A 20039-nucleotide genomic window follows, 5' to 3' on the forward strand; every position below is an offset into this window, starting at 1 on the left:
TCGACTTTAGAAAATGATCTGAAGAGATGTTATACAAAGAGCCACTCGGAACGGCAGTTGAGCAGCATAATCATTTGCTTTACGAGGAGGGTAGTGATAGTGATGGAAGGGACTTGGAGGGGAAGGGGGAGGGGGGAGGGGGGAGGGGGGTAGGTGAGAAGGTGGGAAGGTGGGAAGGTGGAAGGTGGAAGGTGGAAGGGGATTGATTCTTGGGGAGGGAGAAGGAGGGAACTGGAACTTGGAAGGAGGAGAGAGGGGGAGGAGGAAGGAGGATTGGTAGGTAGTAGGTAGTGGGTGAGGGTGAGGTGGTAAGACTGAAAAAGCCGGCGGGCGGCAATCGGTTGTTCCAGTTGCGTTGTTGGGCGGGCGCCTCAACCTAAGTCTACGCCCGTTCAGCGATAGCTCCTATCACGTGAGATGTTAAACAGACCTTTTGTCCGATTTGTCTGGTTTGTCTGGTAGTTATGTCTGGTTTGAGCGGGACAGCTCAGGATGAGCTCAGGATGTGCCAGGTGGAGAGCGTCTCCGGTACTAAGTTACTCATTAGTACGGAGTATTACTGCGAGACGGTCTCATCGACCGACCCGACCGACCCAACTACTTCCCCGATCTGGATCTACACTGCGCAACTTACCCGTGACACCTTACGCTGTCCTTTTCGTCTTTGCAATTCACATCTTCTTATACCCCACTACCTCCTTCTAATCTTGCTCTCGGTCTTCACAGCCACTGTGGTACTCTCATCGCCTAACTCCAACTGGTCATGATATTGAGTCAATTCAGGTGATCGTGAAACCGTCCGGGGTGTTGCAGCAAGTCCGCATGATGGCATCGCATTCCACCTCCCTCCGTGACCGTCAGGTCGGTAGGTTTCAGCCTCCCTTTTCGATCATCGCTGCGATCGCACAAGTCTAAATCTCCCTCAGCTTCCATTCAAAAATTACTAAACTTGAATCACGATACACATCCCACCGACGAAACCCACCCCGACGGCTCTGCCCAGGGCCTGTTCTCAACCCCCGTCTTGAACGAGGACGGGGATCCGATTTGGAAAGTCTTGGTATTTGATAACCTGGGACGAGATGTGATTAGCAGCGTCCTGCGTGTCAATGATCTTAGGACATGGGGGGTCACAATCCATCTGTACGGGGTCCCCTGCGTGTGGACTTATACTTGGCCAGACCTTCAACTGACATAGACCACAAGCAACATCAACGCCAATCGCTATCCGATACCCGATGTACCTGTCATCTATCTCGTCGAGCCTACCGCTGCCAACATCCAGGCGATCACCAATGACCTCTCCCGCGGTCTCTATTCCCCCGCCTACATAAACTTCCTCTCCTCCGTACCTCGACCCCTGCTGGAAGACTTTGCCTCTCAGATTGCAACTACAGGCACCGCAGAACATGTCGCACAGGTCTTTGACCAGTACCTAAACTTCATCGTTGCGGAGCCAGACCTCTTTAGCCTGGGATTAGGCAACGATGCCTACTGGAAGATCAACAGTGCACAAACAAGCGACGATGACTTGGATGTTATTGTCGATCGGATTGTCAGCGGGCTGTTCAGCGTCAGCGTTACGATGGGTAGGACTTGGGTTCCGTCCGTAATCGTTTGTTGGCTAACATGCAAATAGGTTCGATTCCCATCATTAGGTGTCCCAAGGGCGGGGCGGCGGAGCTGATAGCTACTAAACTCGATCGCAAGCTCCGCGATCATATCCTCAACTCGAAAGACAATCTCTTCTCCAGCAAGAAGGCCACGCCCGGCGTGCCTTCATCGCGACCGGTCCTGGTCATTGTCGATCGCAACGTGGACTTAGTTCCCATGTTGTCTCACTCTTGGACCTACCAGTCCCTTGTTCAAGATGTTTTGCAGATGCGTCTGAACCGGATCACAGTAGAAACAACGGATGATACAAATCCAGCAAAGGGTGTAACGAAGCGGGCGTACGACCTGAATAGCAATGACTTCTTCTGGAAACGCAATGCCGGTGCACCCTTCCCCCAGGTTGCCGAGGACATCGATGCGGAATTGACGCGATACAAAGAGGATGCCAATGAGATAACCAAAAAGACCGGGGCTTCTTCTATTGAAGACCTGCAGAACGATACCAGCGCCTCAGCGCAGCACCTCAAGGCAGCCATAACGCTACTACCTGAACTGCGGGAACGGAAAGCCATTCTCGACATGCACATGAACATTGCCACCGCCCTCCTCAAGGGTATCAAAGACCGCCAGCTGGATAACTTCTTTGAACTCGAAGAGAATATCACTAAACAGTCCAAGACGCAGATCATGGACCTCATCAACGACTCCACAAAGGGCAACAACCCGACCGACAAGCTCCGCTTATTCATCATCTGGTTCCTGAGCACGGAGACCGAAGTCTCCCGGGCCGAGATGAGCCAGTTCGAAGAAGCCCTGACGCGCGTGGGTGTGCAGGACGTCAGCCCATTGTCGTACGTCCGCCAAGTTCGCGAGATCACGCGCATGACGATGATGACGACGGCGACGGCGGGCGCCGCGCCGCAACAGCAACAATCGTCGAATCTCTTCCGCGGCTTCTCTTCACTCTCCAACCAACTGACCGACCGCATTACCTCCGGCGCCCTCGGCGCCAACTTCGACTCCCTCATCTCCGGGGTCAAGAACTTTCTCCCGGCTAACAAGGACCTCACCCTGACCAAGATCACCGAGTCGATCATGGACCCGGCCTCGGCGTCCAGCTCCGCCATCGCCAAGACGGAGAATTATCTGTATTTTGACCCGCGCAGCGCCAACGCTCGCGGCGCCATGCCCCCGGCCTCAGCGTCCCGGAATGCCCAGGGCCAGGGTGCTTTCGGCGGCGGTGCTGGCCCCGGAACCACAGCGACCTTCGGGCAGCGGCGCCAGGGCTTCAACGAGGCCATCGTCTTCACCGTCGGCGGCGGTAGCATGGACGAGTACGGGAACCTGCAGGACTGGGTCCGTCGGGCGAATGGTCAACAGGATGGTGGTGGTGGTGCCGGTGGTGTCCGGGGCGCTGGGCCGGGTGCGTTCCCTGGGCCTCGCCGGAGGGTGGTGTACGGTAGTACGGATCTGATGAATGCCAATGAGTTCCTAACGGAGTCTCTGGCGAAACTGGGGCGGGAAGGTTGAGCGGTGACCGAGGCGGAATTGCTTAGCTCTTCTAGCTTTCACCTTTTCCACGCACGTAGTATTGGTAGTATTGTTGTACCTTGAGTCTAATTCGACACGCTTGATGTGACGAAAAGAGTTCAAAAGAATTCGGTGCCGCGAGCTGCTACTCAGTAGGTAATTCTATACCTTTACTCCTGGACTTTATACTTGGATCATGTGAATGGATCGTGCATCGATTGCTCTCTGCCTTTGAATGGAATAGAATGAAGATGAAGATTAGCACAAAATTAGTCTGCGTGTGTGCAGAAAGCGGAACAAGAATCGAAAAATGAAACCCCCCTCTCAAGGTAGTGAACAGCCTGATGCGATAAATTAGCACCCAGTTCTAGTTACCCACAAATGAGGTTAGAAAGCACGGCGACCCCCTTCTCTAGTTGCGCATCCACAACGACGTTTGTGTCAAGTTGCAGAAACGAAAGTCAAATGTAAAAGTAAGAAGGCGAACAATAAGGGCCGAACTGCGTCAGCCGTCGCCCCTTGAGATCCAAGTACGTACGAAGCCCCTTCTATCCCCAGCCCCTACTAACAACAGCCCCTCCCTCTTCCCGGTCTTCTTAAGCCCGGCTTCACGATTATGTTCAATCTATCCCCGACTACTCCGGGCCCAGAAGCAAGAAGCCCGAGCGGGGATTCACAGCACGTCCTTCTCCCGCTTGACGCTCCGCACGGAGATATCGTGCTCCACTGCAATTCCATATCCCATTTCTAGATCCTGCTGCTGCTGCTGCTGTTGCTGACGGCTCTGGTTTGGATCGGCGTAGCAGGTGGTTCCGGTGCCGGTGCCGGTGCCGGGTTTGTTGCCTCTTGGGAGGGAGGCGGACGTGGAAGTTGATGTGGTGCAGGCCGAATGGGAGGGGTGTTTCTCGTCCCCGAAGTAAGAGAACGAGAGGACCTGCCACAAGTTGCGGCGAGAGGAGGTCGAGCTGGCCAGGTTGTTGCTATTGGTGTTGCTGTTGCCGGAGCGGTGGTCGAGGGCGACGCCGGCCCAGATGGAGGAGAGGGGCAGGGAGATGGTTACCAGGGTGAGGACGTTGGAGGAGAGCTCCGGAACGTTGACTGCGTAGTGGAGGATAGAGAAGAGGGCTATTTATTTAGGTGGTTTAGTTAGAAAAACGCTTAGGGCAATATCAACTGGGCTCGGGTTCTCTGAAGGGGAGGAGAGTTGTGCACGTACCGGGCACAACGAGCGTTTGACAGCCCATTACAAAGATCACCTTCATTGGGCCAAAGTCGGCGACCCCCAAGCGTCTGCGCTGACGGATGGCATAGCCCAGTTTGGCAACGAAGACGGTACAGAAGAAGCAGATGCTGATGGTCAGAGTGATGTTGGCGGCGCTTTGGATCCAGATCAGGGGCGCGCTAGTCACGGCCTGGATGATGGTCTTGCAGTTCTCGACCATCAGGCCAAGGCGAAAGCCAGTGGGGACCAGAGCTACGACTATGGACACACCGAGCAAGAGGCGCCGGTAGCGGCGGCGGAGGTTAGCGCAGACGACTTGGACCTGCAGGACGAGCGAGATTTCAATGCTGATGAGAAGGAGGGTGGCCAGCACGACTCCGAGAACCGAATTGGCGTATGTGGATTGGGGCACGCGGGAATAGTCGCTGCCAAAGTAGGCGTAGACGTGCACGAACGGGGAGGTGAAGTACAGGGCCTGGCAGAGAAGCAACCCGATGTTGAGAAGCAGGGCTGAGCAGTTGAGGAGGTAGACACTGGAGCGACGCTTCTCAGGCCGCGTGAGGAGTAGGAGAATCACCAGCAAGACAATGCTGGCTCCTAGCTGTGCCCCGTAATTGATGCAAATGCGGATGCAATACTGGATGAACTGGTCCACAGCTTCCACGGGGACATTGAAGGGAGTGCCGTCCGCAGCGTGGAAGGTGACGTTCTGAGTGAACGGGTCGAATTCTGGACTCATGATGGCGATTCGATCAACGAATTGCTTCTTTCTAAGCCTTGGTATGCTGTTGCTGTCCAATGTAAAGAGTGATAAGACGAAGTAGCGAGCGTGATTGGGATTAGACGTGGTTGTCCACTTTGAAAAGGAAGACGAAGAGACCATTTAACCGGCGATTTGCGCACGATTCAGTACATGAGACGTGTTGCTGAATATAGTATCCAGGTTCGCCTCGATGAATGCATAGCCAATGGGTCATTGCGGTAATATTGTCCATGCGGTGCAACCCCCGAGACAGACAATGCCTCTACTGAATCAGGGATGAGGTATAACAATATAAGAAGTAGAACACTGTAGGCCTCAATCTTGTACAATGCCAATCATCGGTTTGTCCCAGCAAACAATGCTAGACAAGGAGGTCTTGACAGTCTTGACAGCTGAGACAAACAATATCATGGCCAATGTCAAGAACAATAGCAAGCTCAACAGGTGGGCCATGATCCGCGCACGGTGTTTGACACGTGCCATTCTGGCGACTGGGAGGACCACGGCCCCATGACCTCAGTCTTCGGTACATTCTTGATGATACACTGGGAGAGATCTGGAGACGCTTGTGGTTGTACATCGATATCGATGTGTTGCTGTGATGGGGCCACAGTTGACGCCGGCAGCTCCCTAGTGATGCGACATTTGAGGCGCGATCACTGTTCCTGAGATCCAGAATGCCAACTCATAGAGCATATTGCACTGTAAGCTCGAATAGATCTTGAGTCAGGGGTCCTCGAACTCAGGAACTATGCTCTCGGCATGTTGACGGTGGGATTTCGACGAAAAGATAGCAGACGCATGTGAACCTTGAAGGTAATTTGACATCTAAGTCCACTTGTTTAGAGGTGGACATAGCTAATATTGCAGATATTCTTGGTCAAGAAAGAATGGATCAGGTCATGTAAGCTTGTAACAGCTCAACCGAAGCTAGTCCCATTGCCAAACATCATGTGTGGTGGTAATTCTGGGAATTTATGGGGATCAGAGAGACCTTGGGAGGTGGAGCGGAAGAAGCTGAGTGATGCTCGGCCGCCGCTGACCTCAACTGCTCCGCCTGCCTCCAACTCCAACCAACTCATTCCCCCCCGCCCCGCCATGCGATTCCCACTCCCGCCCATCCCAGCTCCCTCGCCATGGCTGCAGTGCCGCAGAGGACACTCAACTGGCTCTACGGCGTCTTAACGCGGGTGAGAAAGCTTGCAACTTGTTTTAGGCTAATCTATCCATCACGTCACTGACTGCCTACCCTCAGGACCACTACGATCCCAGACTAACCTACCAAGACCCCAACCGGACGTACCACGATGTCGCGAACACGCTCGCCCAGTATCCGTCCATCGCGCCACGAACTGAAGTCTATAGTACGTGATAAATTCCTTGTTGAATGTGGCTGCTTCTCGTTCTGTCCAGGTGCTAACCACTTGTTTGTTTATCTAGCCTACGAAACCGGATTCTCGGCCCTGCTTCTCCAACTGTCAGGCACGCTCCCGGTGTCGTTTCGCGGCACCGTCTACAGATTTCCTGTGACATTGTGGATACCAAATACTTATCCTCGAGAACCCCCTATGGTCTACGTTACACCAACCCAAGATATGGCAGTGCGTGTGGGTCAGCACGTAACGCTGGAGGGGAGGGTTTACCATCACTACCTGGCACACTGGGCTGAAGCATGGGAGGTCAGTACTTTCGGGAATTTGCGACCCGCGCACGAATCTGACAAGTTATCACAGAGATCGTCTCTGGTCGACTTCTTGTTAATCTTGCGAGAGGTTTTCGCAAAGGAGCCGCCAGTGAGATACAAGCATCAGTCACTTGTACAGCAGCGACCACCGCTGTCACCGCAAGTGCAGGCACCTCCGCCTTTGCCTCCACTACCCCCAGAGCTCGAATCATCTCCTAGGCGCTCCGTAGTGACTCAAGTCCCATCCGTTGCGTCTACGCAGCGCCCTGCTCAAATGCCACCTCCGCCTCCTCCGCCTCCCCCGAAGCCTGGCCAGACCACGGGTCCAGAATCCCAGTCACAGTGGTCCTCACCCGCAGGACGATACGATTCTCCCCCTCCGCTTCCCCCGTTACCACCCAAAGAACAAGACCTTCGAAGGTTGTCTTTCCAGCAGCAATCAAGCATCAACATCCCTGGAGCCCGGTCGTCGCAGTACCCTCCGGAACAGAGCAGCATCCCTCTCCAGCCGACTACAAGTCAGTACCAGCACCCGCAGCATGCCCCTCCGCCGGCAACGGAATATCCCCAGGGACAAGCATACGCTCAGCCTTTGAGCAATGCACCCACCGTACCACCACAGGACTTTGGGCGCCTGTCTCATCAGCCCGTCCCAGCCCAGATGCCCTCACGACAGACACCTCTGCCACATACTGCATACTCCCAGAGGCCGCCTCATCAGGGGCCCGCTCAGCCCTTACCCCAGCATCAACATCAACCAGCTCTACCGGCACAGCAGCAGCAGCGTCCCAAATCTGAAACGCCTGACCTTCTTACCTCACCTTTCGAGCTCGAGCTCCCCTCATTCACACCTACCGGCCCCGCACCCCCCATTCCTCCCAATCCAGAAAAGGACGCTCTGCTCCATGCTGTCTCCAAGACTCTCTCTGAAACCCTGCAGACCAACATTGCACAATCCGAATCGGCGGCGCATTCCCTTCTCTCTCAGTCTCACTCTCTTCACGCCGCCATTGCAACGCTTCAGGGGGAAATCTCTTCTTTGACTACCCTCAATGCGACTTTACAGTCGAATACTTCCATCCTTCAGCATACTCTCCACCGCGCCGATGGAGTCATTGGCGACGCGCAGACGCGTATCTCCTCACTATCGGGAGCGCCCTCGTCCAGCACCAGCGATGCTACCACGGCAGCGTCTGGTTTACCTCCTATTGATGAGGTTCTCGTGGCGCCGACCGTCGTCGGGAAACAGCTCTACGATCTCGTGGCAGAAGAACGCGGCATTCAGCAAGCTATCTATGCTCTTCAAGCAGCGTTGGTCAAGGGTGTTATCGGGATGGAGACCTGGTCGCGGCACACGCGTGGGCTTGCGCGCGAAGCCTTCTTGAAAAGGGCACTGATCCGGAAGATCGGGAAGGGGATGGGGCTGGAACTTGAAGAGCTTTCCTAATAAGTGTGGCTTTTAATGTCTGGTCGGGCCTTTCTGCTAGGCAATCAAACATGAAATGTGCGTGGGAGTGAGATGTAAATAGACGTACGACTGATAGTCTCTATTCGGCTGCGAATGTATATATGACATAAATTCCAAGTGGTGAGGATGCGACCAGTACAACCTAGGACCTAAGATATCCGCTGGGCGATCGATCAAGCCACCTCAGGTCCCAAGGAGATCGAGACATCATGCCAGTTTCTCCAGCTAGCTGACATAACATGTGATTTCTGGTTCGATGCTTTTCTCGTAGAGGTAGCTTTTGATGAGTTCTGGCCCATTTTTCCATGGCTCTGATTCAGCTTCATCTCAGCCCGATTTTCGGGACCTCCCCGCTTGGATCGAAATTCGGGCTAGCCACTTTTTGGTCTAGCCATTGATCTTAGGTACTGTGCTTACATACTTATCAGTAACTGACTAAGTTACTGAGTACCTATTCTTAGCCTGTCTATGCTGATGCAGTTACATACAGTGTACGGAGTATACACTTCGGCATTTACTGAGTACACTAGATCAGTGCCACGGCAGAAGGTGGCAACCAACAAGCGATGACATCAAATTCCAGAAATCTACGCTAAACAACCAGGGATACTGTCTTGACTTGAAGTGACCACAATCACATTGTATGAGGATGAGTATGTTTATTGCAAGGTAATGTGCATGGTAGTCGACAAACTGTTTGCTCAATTCGCCACATTGGAGAATTGCATGTCCGCTGATGCCGCAACACAAAACTTGGAGGCTTGGAGTCGTACTGAAAGTGTCCCAGTCTTTGCTGTTGAACGGTTATACTCCGTACTCAGTACTCTAGTGCTTGGCGGCGGTTCCTTACCCTCTGTCACCTCAACCCACCTCTCCACTGAGGATACTTTCCGTTGGGTACCTATGTACTCGCACTCGCACATGTGTACAAGGCTCGTGTATCCATTTTCCACTTCTGGGGATGGTGTTTCACTCGCTACACCCACCCTCTTAACACCTGCGTACAGCCATCTCTAAATCCACCATCATTGGCCAACACAAGCGGCAATCCATATCCGCATTTCCTCCTGTCAGCAGTGCACGCATGGTCAAACCTCCATGCAGAGGCTCGCTGGGCCACATGTTGTCAATCTTACTCAATACACAGCAATATAAACACCCTCTAAATATAACATCCACTCACCACAGATGATCCCAAAGCGACGACATGGACACGAAACTCAAGATTTTCCCGCCTTCGGACTTACGAACTGCTGGTGCTGCTGATGCTGCCCGAGAGTCCGACATGCAGCGTTGTACAGCCGAGCTAAGTCTCCGGAAGCATTAGCTGAGTTGAGTTCACCAGCTTGCTTATCCCGTTACGGTACTTCGCCCCCTCCCAAGCCACACACGGCTGAAGGTAGGCCGGCCCATTTGCCTGACCGCCAAATGCACTCCTCCGTATGTGTGCCTGAAATCGAGGGCCGAAAGTGCATTCCATGCAGGGTGCCGCAGTAGCAGCAGCAGGTTTCGGAGGTGTCTGCGATATTGCAGGGAATGCATGTACAGTGCAGTGCGACAATACCGAGTACTTCGTAGAATATCTGTCTTGCATGATGTATGTACGTGGTGTGCCTGATTCAGATGAAAGGCGTGGAGATGTGCCGTTGTGGAAGTGCCGTTGTGGATGTTTACATGAACTATATAGATGATGCCTCGTGTTCGCGTGGCTGGGTGGATATCCTATGCATGTGTGCATTTATGTGTCTCATCCCACGACCGGCTCCGGATTTATACTATATTTCTCTGAGACCGAGACGAACAGTGTGGCGATGCGCGATCATGAGACCCGTGTAAGCGATCGTCCGAGATTAGATCATCGGCTCAGTGACTTGCTGGGGCTTCTCTTGTCTGCAGTGATATTTCTACGAGTATCCCGATCATCTACTTCGTAATTGGAAACCTGGTGTGTGGGTTTATACGTAACTTACTGTGCACTCACTGGATTGCCACGGGAAAGATTTGATCAATTGCAAGCCAGGGCTTATCAGATCGGACTAGCAGAGATAATCTAGAATATCATCGCACCGGTCGCATTATCGTCCATTGCCGGATGCAGCTAGTTGACTCTCGGCTCAAATCTTTAGCGAGGTGTCTGTAGTATGGGAACTAACTATATACCTACCGACCTGGTGGTATCCGAGGTTGGTAAAGAGGAATGAGGTGCTTTGTATGTTTCTTCACTGGCGAAGACACCGCTAGTAATAATCATAGCAAGGGGAATTAGATTGGTTTCTTCTTCTATATCTGGAAAGACACATATGTATATCCAAAGGGGTGTATAATCTATACCCGGCGCATGCTATTGGAGTGCTGAGTTGAAGTGAGCATCCGCCGCTGAGTATTGTATGTTGCTACAAGTCGATTGGTAGATGTATTCCTCCCTATATAGTGACTAGCGATGAGTTTGCACCATGCTCGTCAACGAAGTTGACTATTTCCATGTACTCACTAGACTGAAGAACATATAGACCTACACACCCCTATTCTCAACAGCAATCTTGTACCAGGTACTACCATCACACCAAGGCAACCTGAATCAAACTCCGTAGCATTGAGTACAAATCAATTCACATCCAATGCATTTGACCTCTTTAAGCCGTCAGACCTGCACCACCAAAGGATGTCAAGTGATACTTCCGAGTCCGTAGTACAACAGGGCCAAGAACTCGGTTGGGGAAATTACCATGTGCCGATTGTGGTTAGCCAGGCCTCCAGAGTCACCTGTTAGATTCTTACTGACACATCTCATGTACTTTAAATGCGGCCATGCACCGTCAAAGTCACTAGTCATGGTACATATAAGAAAAGAGAAGATTGTGGAGGTATGGTGGTGATAGTTGGTTCCACTCTCACCTCCTATTTTCTCGAAGAATACCGTACTTTCCTAGGGGAGGATAGTTCGCCTCCTTTTCAATATCTGCATGAAATGATGAAGATCCATTGCGATCACTCCGGCTTTACTTACTGTCGTTCAACATGTACCATGTAGGTATTAAGCGCACGGAGAACCAAATTCGATATCCACCGGACCTGTCAACTAAGACCATTAACCTGGAACACGGGACCGCGAAGCTAGTGGTGGTGATAATTCTTGGCTATAACCTCAGGGACAATGATCGACAGCGTACTTCTCCTTTTGAATTGAATGTCTTGGGCGGAACTGATTCTCTTTGTGAGTTATACTCGACATTTGGATGCCATTGACAGACTACGGCGATATACATGATTGTATCAGAGGTGGCAAAAATAGTTAGGTGTGGACGGGAAATTCCTCAAATTTGCAAGGGTTATGTGATTGAATGGTGACTACGGACTAGTTGAGCTGCTGAACTAGATATTCCAGCTTGCTTGCTTTTCTGTCGCGGGGTGATTTGCAACGATCTCTCCATGGCTGAAGAACATGGCGAATAGTCACACATAATTCCTGCAGGTACGAAATCCAGCACAGGTGAGTGCAGTGCAGAGTCGATAGAGAATCCGGAGTACTCCACCACTGCGGTATGCAGCCAAGCCAACCAACCAGCGATAGTGATCGAATGCCGACCGGGAATGCAGGGGAAAGGGTACTGCTAAAAAGTAATCGAAGTACGGTATGGATTGAAACCCCCCAGGTCTTGGAGGAAAGAGGAGACGAGAATCCAGTTCAATATCAGATCAGCTCGAATCACACTTTTTTTTTTTTTTTTTTTTTTCTCTCCGTGCGAGTTGGAGAAAATACTATGTAAGAAGAGCATTTCGTTTCTCAGTACAGTAAGTGAGCGACAAGTCCTAAGAAATACCAGCTAATATTCAGCCAAGGGCATCATCCACTGCATCCCCCCCCTCCTCCCTCCCCCAGCCGCTTTGAAACAGCGGGCTGACCATTGAAGAGTGACGATTGAGCATGACCAAGGCTGGGCCGTGATCCCTTGGCGGGAATTAAGGATTTCTCTCATTGACCAACCGCCGTTTTACACGGGTGGGAGAAGGACGCTCTGGGTTTTCCCTCGCCCACCCCAACCATTGCATCAGCTGCAAGTTCGAAGTGGAGCCCCCCACAAGGCTACTATATTTGGGCTAAGTCGTCCAAAGGGCGGCCTCTCTTCCCGCCCCCCTTGAAACAATCGTTGTATGGGTGAAACCAAGTATTACCGGATACGAGAGGCGGACTACGGTATTTTACTGTACGGCACTTCATCTTATCCTTTCAGTCGTTGTTACTGCGGTGACCCGGGCGCGGGTGGTGGTAAGCACAGCCAGCAGCAAGCCACAGCTCGGGGCGGGGGAGGGGGAGGGGGGGGCAAGTTTGGGATATAGTGTGGATGTCAACTCGAAACGGGGGGAGGTTCCCAACTTGAATTGAATAGAGGCTGGGAGGGCTGGGAAGATTGACTACATACCGGCAAGCTACCCGTAGATGGTCTAATCTGTGTCTGTTACCTGTGTGGTGGCTAACATCGTGTGGTTAGGTATGCTGGCGAGGGATGGAGAATGAATGCAATTCTTTTTCCTTCACACTCTTCCATACTCCGTCATGCTTGATAGCAAGACTACCTAATAGCCACCAGGTACCATCCTACCAATTGCTGGCCATAATCCCCAGCACGTTTTTGCTATGAGCTTGTACCTGACCTTGTTCATTTCCCTCTGTAGCGGAACAAAGACGCCATGCCGGGTGATGAAAGAGAATGATCGATTTGTGTTCGTTGTTCTTCTATTCTTTCAAATTTCAACCACCCGTGGTGGTGTAGGGAAAGGGAGGGGGAAGAAAGGGCTCGGTGGGACAATACGTGACCGCCACCAAATGGTACTGTAATCTACATTACACAGACCCCCAGCAACCCTTATGCTTTTTCCAAGAGCAGAGCAGGGTCCAAAAACCCACTGGCCCATAATCAGGGTTCGGACCCTTGATAATTTTAAATCACTAAATGTACGGATAACAGCAAGTGATGCGCGGAGCAATTGATGAGACTGGCCTGTCATCCACGCACCCACCACGCATCCCTCAGGGGGAGGGAGGTGAAAAAGTGTCTTCTCAAGAAGTTAGAAGGGGAAGGAAAGCTACATGGAGAATTTGGTGGTGAATGGCAATAACCAGAGCCCATCGATCTTTGATGCAGGTTGTTGTTGTGGTGGGGAGGGGGAGGAGGATGATGACGAAAGAGGAAATTGTCAAACAGCATGGCACTACTACACTGACTGGCACCTCACCACCACCACACCCACGGCGGGTATTACAACAATAATTGTTCAAACAATCAACACTACCACTACTCTGAAGATTGTAAATTGAGTAAATAGTAGACAAGTCAGCAGTAAGCAAGTAAGTCAGCAAGTAAATGAGTAAGCCAGTGAGCAGGTAAGTCATAGAATCTAAGGCTGGGGATGATGTACATACATACATACTAAAGGTACAGGTGCACCTGGCAAACCACCCACCCAACCCAGCCTTCTGGTTAGGAATCCAACTGCCACTGCCACCACTTCAGCTATTCTTACATACTCCACACCCTCCCAGAAGAACTGGAAACCAAACGCCCTGCCCCAAAAAAGAAATACACATCTCTCCCCACATCTCTCCCATTCCATGAAAGGAAAGCTGTCTCTTTTTCAATTTTCCCAGTTTCCTTTTTTCTTTCTTCCTTTCTTACTTCACTTCCTCCTTCTCCCCCACTGAACCTGAACTGTGCCTGCTGAGACACCAACTTGGTTTCTTTTTTTTTTTCCCCTCCCTTCTCCTCCTTTCCTCCTTCCTCCTACTATTTCCATCCATCTCCTCTATCCCCTCCTCTTCCTTTTCCCTCACGAAACTACGTAAATTGATTTCTTACTTGCTTTCCCACCCCCTCCCACCTTCGTTTTGGGAAAGTCTTGGTTGCCCCGTCGTCCTTCCTCGGGACAACACCACCACTATCAGCAACAACAATAACATAACAACACAAAACAACACACAATCAATTCACTGACCGCTACGCTACGCTGCGCCCGCGAGTGAATTCAGTCAGCCCTGGCGGCTTGTTCCACGTTCCTGCTGTCGCCCGCATTTCTCTCCTCACGCCTAGCATCGCAGTCGGTTGAAATCATCTTGCTATCCTCCTGCGCATTCGGAATTCTCCCCAGCGACTTGAAATCCCCGCTGCCCTGCCGCTCTTCGGTCGGAGCCGTTGGCCTGCATCGATTAACGACTCCCTTTGTCTGGTCTGACGTTCCACATCGGCGCACTCCTTGCTCCTTGTTTCCTCGATACCCCCTTCTCGTTGTCCCGCTTTGTCCTTCGTAACGATTGTCCTTGCGTTCTGTTCGCATTCGGGGCTTACTTGAGTTTCCGAGTCCATCTCACACGTACAACCGTCTAATCTTCTATCATTAAGAATGGCCTACCAGAGCGGTGGCAATCACTCGCCTCCGGGCTACGACGAAGGCGCCGCTGGTCATCGACTCCAAGACATTGGTCATGGTAACAACGTAAGTCTCGATCCTCAGTTGGACGCCAACAGCACACCCTCATCAAACGCGGAGGCTAACGTTCGACCATATGTAGTACGAAGAGGAAGCATCCCACGGGTTGTTAGCAAACCAACAAGGCCCGTTCACAGGTCCATTTGACGACCCGCAGCAGCGTGGGCTGTCTCCTCAGCGGCCAACTTCGGGTTATAGCTTGACCGAAACATATGCACCAGAGGCCGCCTATCATGACCCCTACAGCGGCGGTGCCTCTGTGTACTCCGCACAGTCGGGAGAGACCCCGGCTGCTGCCTTTGGTGTTCCTGGCCGCGTCGCTTCCCCCTATGCACGCAGTGAGACTTCGTCGACAGAAGCCTGGCGCCAGCGCCAGGCCCCCAACGGAGGGGGCGGCGGTGGTGGTGGTGGCAATCTGCGCCGGTATGCGACTAGAAAGGTCAAGCTGGTGCAGGGCTCAGTCTTGAGTGTGGACTATCCCGTTCCTAGCGCTATCCAGAACGCCATCCAAGCCAAGTACAGAAACGACCTCGAGGGTGGTAGCGAGGAATTCACGCATATGCGATGTGAGTGCAACTCAGCTCTTACTACTGCGTTATTCGGTAGCTAACCAGACGTTCGTTCGGGATTTGTAGATACCGCGGCGACTTGTGATCCCAACGAGTTCACCCTCCACAACGGTTACAATCTTCGTCCCGCCATGTACAACAGACACACCGAATTGCTCATCGCCATCACCTATTATAACGAAGACAAGACCCTCACAGCCCGTACTTTGCACGGTGTTATGCAGAACATCCGGGATATTGTGAACCTGAAGAAGTCGGAGTTCTGGAACAAGGGAGGCCCTGCCTGGCAGAAGATCGTGGTTGCATTGGTCTTCGACGGTATCGACCCTTGCGACAAGGATGTGTTGGATGTGCTGGCCACGGTCGGTGTCTACCAAGATGGTGTCATGAAGCGCGACGTTGATGGCAAGGAGACGGTGGCTCACATCGTACGTGCATTATGAGAAGAGAATCGCAGGCAGCGCTAATAGTCCACAGTTCGAGTATACGACGCAGCTTTCCGTCACTCCCAACCAGCAGCTGATTCGGCCTACCGATGATGGTCCCAGCACTCTTCCTCCTGTGCAAATGATGTTCTGCTTGAAGCAGAAGAACAGCAAGAAAATCAACTCGCATCGTTGGCTCTTCAACGCTTTCGGCCGCATCCTCAACCCGGAGATCTGCATTCTGCTCGATGCCGGTACCAAGCCAGGTCCCAAGTCCCTTCTCGCCTTGTGGGAGGCTTTCTATAACGACAAGGATTTGGGAGGCGCTTGCGGTGAAATCCACGCCATGTTGGGTAAGGGCTGGAAGAACCTGATCAACCCGCTGGTCGCAGCCCAGAACTTCGAGTATAAGATCAGTAATATTCTGGATAAGCCTCTGGAAAGTTCCTTCGGCTATGTCTCTGTGTTGCCCGGTGCTTTCTCGGCTTACAGATTCCGCGCAATCATGGGTCGTCCCCTTGAGCAATATTTCCACGGTGATCACACCCTCTCCAAGCAGCTGGGTAAGAAGGGTATCGAGGGTATGAACATTTTCAAGAAGAACATGTTCTTGGCCGAAGATCGTATCCTGTGTTTCGAGTTGGTCGCCAAGGCAGGCTCTAAATGGCACCTGTCCTATGTCAAGGCCTCGAAAGCCGAAACCGATGTGCCTGAAGGTGCTCCGGAGTTCATTTCTCAGCGTCGTCGTTGGTTGAACGGTTCTTTCGCCGCCGGTATTTACTCTTTGATGCACTTCGGACGCATGTACAAGAGTGGACACAACATCATTCGCATGTTTTTCCTTCACATTCAGATGCTTTATAACGTGTTCTCGACGATCTTGACCTGGTTCTCTTTGGGTAAGTGGGTTCCTCAATTATTCTAGCCCTCCTATTCTGACTTTGTGCCTCTTAGCCTCGTACTGGCTTACAACGTCCGTCATCATGGACCTTGTCGGGACCCCCAGTCAAAGCAACGGCAACACCGGTTTCCCCTTCGGTACTACGGCGACACCCATCATCAACACTCTTGTCAAATACGCATATCTCGGTTTCTTGCTGTTGCAGTTCATTCTCGCCCTTGGTAACCGACCGAAGGGTTCCAAGTTCTCCTACCTTGCGTCGTTCGTGGTGTTCGGTATCATCCAGCTATACGTTGTTGTTGACGCCCTCTACCTGGTCGTCCGCGCTTTCAGCGGGAGTGCTCCGATGGATTTCGATACGTCTCACGGTGTGGGAGCTTTTCTTGGGTCGTTCTTTGGTTCCACGGGTGCCGGTATTATCATCATCGCCCTTGCTGCCACTTTCGGTCTGTACTTTGTGGCTTCGTTCATGTATATGGACCCGTGGCACATGTTCACCTCGTTCCCTGCCTATATGGCCGTGCAGTCGTCGTACATCAACATCCTGAACGTCTACGCGTTCAGCAATTGGCACGATGTGTCCTGGGGTACCAAGGGTTCGGACAAGGCTGATGCACTCCCTTCTGCCAAAACGACCAAGGAGAACGATGGCAAGGAGGCCGTGATTGAAGAAATCGACAAGCCGCAGGCCGATATTGACAGTCAGTTCGAGGCTACTGTGAAACGGGCATTGACGCCTTATGTGCCGCCGGTTGAGAAGGAGGAGAAGAGCTTGGATGACTCATACAAGAGCTTCCGTACCCGCCTGGTGACGTTTTGGATCTTCAGTAATGCGCTGCTTGCGGTCTGTATCACTAGCGACGGCGTGGATAAGTTTGGCTTCACGGTATGTAATCTGTGTCTGTTGCGTCTGGGAGATGAACTTGCCACTGACATTATTGTTGCAGAACTCTGCTACCACACGGACATCGCGTTTCTTCCAGGCTCTGCTGTGGTCGAACGCCGTTGTGGCCCTCTTCCGTTTCATCGGAGCCTGCTGGTTCTTGGGTAAGACGGGAGTGATGTGCTGCTTTGCCCGGCGGTAGAGGAAAGAGTATTAATGAAAAAGCTGGCAAGGATAGGTGGCTTGCGGCACGCATGGCAGGCAGGAACCTCACGGAGTTATTCTTGGCACATTTTTGTTGCAATTTTGTATTCTACATATGATGCTTGTTTCTCGTTGTGTGAGAATGAGTGAGTGTTGCGTGGGTTCGTTTTTCTTTCGCTTTTCTTTTCTCTTTTGATTGGATTGCACATTTCGAACGACTGCAGGCATGGCGATGTTTGTAGACAATACCTAGCGTTTAGAATCAAACGATTACTGTACCGTATTACTTGTTGGAGTATCAGCATGAGATGATGTCTTCGTGGATTTGGCCTTGTGCAGGCGGTGATTGAAGGCGGCAGGAGAGGGCAGAAGGGATAGTAGCGCCAAAATGGAGATGGCGTCAGGCCGCCGCTCTCCTCCGCTCTCCGCCTCCGCCTCTGCTTCTGCCTCTGCCTGGGAAAGTTTGGAAGGGATTTTATTGTTATAGGCGTTGTCTGGGTGAGTTCGCTCTTTGCATTCCAGGACAGGGTCTGGTGTCTTGTAGAGGACGCTTTCATTTCTTTTTGGTTGTGGCAAATTCTCTCATCGCTTACCTGAGGAGGACCCCGCAGCTTTCCCCTCTGCATCTTCGTACTCGACCTACCGACCTACACCACGACACCAGAGTTGAAGCTTACCTCGCTCTGATACTCCCGCCCTTGCGCATCCATCTCACCTGGATAAACTCATTTTTAAGGTCTGCGTGGTTGTCGAGAACCTAGGACGTCAAGATGTTGAAAATATGGTCGATGGTATGGCCCCGTCTTCTCTTCTTCACACCTCGGATGATACCACCTCATACTAATCCTGATTGACTCGGTGCAGAAGCAAAAACAGCAACAAGCTGAAAATGCCGAAGGAGCTGCCGGCAAGAAGAAGAAGGTCACCGCTGCTCAGTTGCGAGTTCAGAGAGGTAAAGCCCTCCTCCCCACCTTGTCCCCTTCCCCAGTCCTCTTACCAACCCTCCCATCCCATCTCTGGCACCACGACCACTAATCCAGAATCCAAACCACAAAATCTAGACCTGCAAGAACTCACCCTCGGCTCCACCATGAAAATGACCTTCCCGAACCCCGATGACATCCTCAACTTCGTTCTCGTGATCTCCCCCGATGAAGGCATGTACAAGGGCGGCCACTTCAATTTCAGCTTCAGCGTGAACCAGAACTTCCCGCACGACCCGCCGAAGGTGAAATGTACGCAGAAGATCTACCACCCGAATATCGACCTGGAGGGCAATGTGTGCTTGAACATTCTGCGGGAGGATTGGAAGCCGGTCCTGAACCTGAATGCGGTGATTGTCGGGCTGCAGTTTTTGTTCCTCGAGCCGAATGCCTCGGATCCACTCAATAAGGATGCGGCGGAGGATTTGAGGGGCAACCGGGAGGGGTTCAAGAGAAATGTCAGGGGGGCGATGCAGGGAGGTATGGTCAGGGGAGTGAAGTTCGATGATGTCCTCCGTTAGGAGAGCTCCTTTTTTGGGGGGGAAGAGGAGCATGCATGGGGATTGAGGTTGTGGGTGATTGGTGTGCTGGGGTGGTTCTATCTGGCTGTGAGGTGGAGGGTGACGCGAAGGGTAAGAAGGTGTGATCATTGCATTTGTTCATTTGAATTATTTATTAGCGACTGGATAGATTCCCTGCTCCTGTTTCTGCTTTTACTTCCGCTGCTGTTGATACTGTTACTGCTATGAAAGAGATGATCTAGCCTGTGTCTTTTTGTTCTTCGAGTTGGTTGATAGTTGGAATAAGGTGAAGTCAATCTTCGCCTGGTCTCGAAAAGCCTCAGAGATGATTGTGCAACTCTCAAACCAGCAGCCTATGGATTTGGCTACTCAAGTTCGGTGTACTCATCTTATCATAAACCCAGCAAGACCGACGCATTGCGAGGCATGGCTTATCACTTACTGGGGGCGCCCCTTCGGCTTGCAATCGACAAACTGGTAATAGATAAACCCAGCGCAGTGAGTACTAAATCGCTCTGGCTTGCTCAAACTCTATGAGTAGAGAGGAACCAAACCCACCTGCACACGCAAACCACTCCCTTGCCTCCGGATATCTAAATCTAAGAGAATGTCTCATGCCGACACAACCGGACAGTGACCCGTACAGTGGAAGATACTGGTACAGGTACAGGTACAGAACGGAGCCAGATCGGCTCGAATCGAGATTGGACTAAATAGACAAGAGAGATAAATGCTTGATTGAGACTAATTCAACACGGTACCACACGGCTCGACTGTGCCAGTACCCGG

The 20039-nt window shown here is 51.9% G+C and overlaps 5 protein-coding genes across 5 annotated transcripts; 4 read left to right on the top strand and 1 right to left on the bottom strand.

Annotated features, from left to right (window-relative positions):
• The first annotated feature begins 486 nt into the window (after positions 1-486).
• sly1 (syntaxin-binding protein) lies at positions 487-3373 on the top strand. The gene is made up of 4 exons (XM_025647974.1): positions 487-865; positions 927-1143; positions 1207-1589; positions 1640-3373. Exons 1-4 carry the CDS (start codon positions 826-828, stop codon positions 3142-3144), a joined length of 2145 nt encoding a protein of 714 aa, XP_025500682.1. The 5' UTR covers positions 487-825; the 3' UTR covers positions 3145-3373.
• A 444-nt stretch (positions 3374-3817) lies between these two features.
• Positions 3818-5105, bottom strand: preB (alpha-factor pheromone receptor STE2; the record flags this gene model as incomplete). The annotated part of the gene is made up of 2 exons (XM_025648928.1): positions 3818-4269; positions 4361-5105. The coding sequence occupies 2 exons, from the start codon at positions 5103-5105 to the stop codon at positions 3818-3820; spliced, it is 1197 nt and encodes a 398-aa protein (XP_025500683.1).
• Positions 5106-6223: 1118 nt separating this feature from the next.
• Positions 6224-8388, top strand: BO66DRAFT_394371 (putative endosomal sorting complex protein TSG101). The gene is made up of 4 exons (XM_025647975.1): positions 6224-6319; positions 6385-6493; positions 6570-6808; positions 6863-8388. The coding sequence occupies exons 1-4, from the start codon at positions 6266-6268 to the stop codon at positions 8258-8260; spliced, it is 1800 nt and encodes a 599-aa protein (XP_025500684.1). The 5' UTR covers positions 6224-6265; the 3' UTR covers positions 8261-8388.
• A 5899-nt stretch (positions 8389-14287) lies between these two features.
• chsG (chitin synthase class III) lies at positions 14288-17782 on the top strand. The gene is made up of 6 exons (XM_025642284.1): positions 14288-14770; positions 14847-15330; positions 15400-15761; positions 15811-16657; positions 16713-17545; positions 17607-17782. The coding sequence occupies exons 1-6, from the start codon at positions 14678-14680 to the stop codon at positions 17742-17744; spliced, it is 2757 nt and encodes a 918-aa protein (XP_025500685.1). The 5' UTR covers positions 14288-14677; the 3' UTR covers positions 17745-17782.
• A 400-nt stretch (positions 17783-18182) lies between these two features.
• Positions 18183-19561, top strand: BO66DRAFT_394376 (NEDD8-conjugating protein UBC12). The gene is made up of 3 exons (XM_025647976.1): positions 18183-18537; positions 18611-18698; positions 18808-19561. Exons 1-3 carry the CDS (start codon positions 18517-18519, stop codon positions 19248-19250), a joined length of 552 nt encoding a protein of 183 aa, XP_025500686.1. The 5' UTR covers positions 18183-18516; the 3' UTR covers positions 19251-19561.
• Positions 19562-20039: the final 478 nt, after the last annotated feature.

The sequence above is a fragment of the Aspergillus aculeatinus genome (genome assembly GCF_003184765.1).
Source record: "Aspergillus aculeatinus CBS 121060 unplaced genomic scaffold BO66scaffold_47, whole genome shotgun sequence".
Lineage (NCBI taxonomy): Eukaryota > Fungi > Ascomycota > Eurotiomycetes > Eurotiales > Aspergillaceae > Aspergillus > Aspergillus aculeatinus.

Coding starts and splice junctions, on each gene's coding strand:
- sly1 (XM_025647974.1), top strand. CDS start 826: ATGGCATCGCATTCCACCTCCCTCCGTGACCGTCAGGTCG. Junction 1,144..1,206: donor TGGGGGGTCACAATCCATCT/GTACGGGGTCCC, acceptor ATAGACCACAAG/CAACATCAACGCCAATCGCT. Junction 1,590..1,639: donor CAGCGTCAGCGTTACGATGG/GTAGGACTTGGG, acceptor ACATGCAAATAG/GTTCGATTCCCATCATTAGG.
- BO66DRAFT_394371 (XM_025647975.1), top strand. CDS start 6,266: ATGGCTGCAGTGCCGCAGAGGACACTCAACTGGCTCTACGGCGTCTTA. Junction 6,320..6,384: donor TCTACGGCGTCTTAACGCGG/GTGAGAAAGCTT, acceptor GCCTACCCTCAG/GACCACTACGATCCCAGACT. Junction 6,494..6,569: donor GCCACGAACTGAAGTCTATA/GTACGTGATAAA, acceptor TTGTTTATCTAG/CCTACGAAACCGGATTCTCG.
- chsG (XM_025642284.1), top strand. CDS start 14,678: ATGGCCTACCAGAGCGGTGGCAATCACTCGCCTCCGGGCTACGACGAA. Junction 15,331..15,399: donor GGAATTCACGCATATGCGAT/GTGAGTGCAACT, acceptor CGGGATTTGTAG/ATACCGCGGCGACTTGTGAT. Junction 17,546..17,606: donor TGGATAAGTTTGGCTTCACG/GTATGTAATCTG, acceptor TTATTGTTGCAG/AACTCTGCTACCACACGGAC.
- BO66DRAFT_394376 (XM_025647976.1), top strand. CDS start 18,517: ATGTTGAAAATATGGTCGATG. Junction 18,538..18,610: donor TGTTGAAAATATGGTCGATG/GTATGGCCCCGT, acceptor GACTCGGTGCAG/AAGCAAAAACAGCAACAAGC. Junction 18,699..18,807: donor TCAGTTGCGAGTTCAGAGAG/GTAAAGCCCTCC, acceptor CACAAAATCTAG/ACCTGCAAGAACTCACCCTC.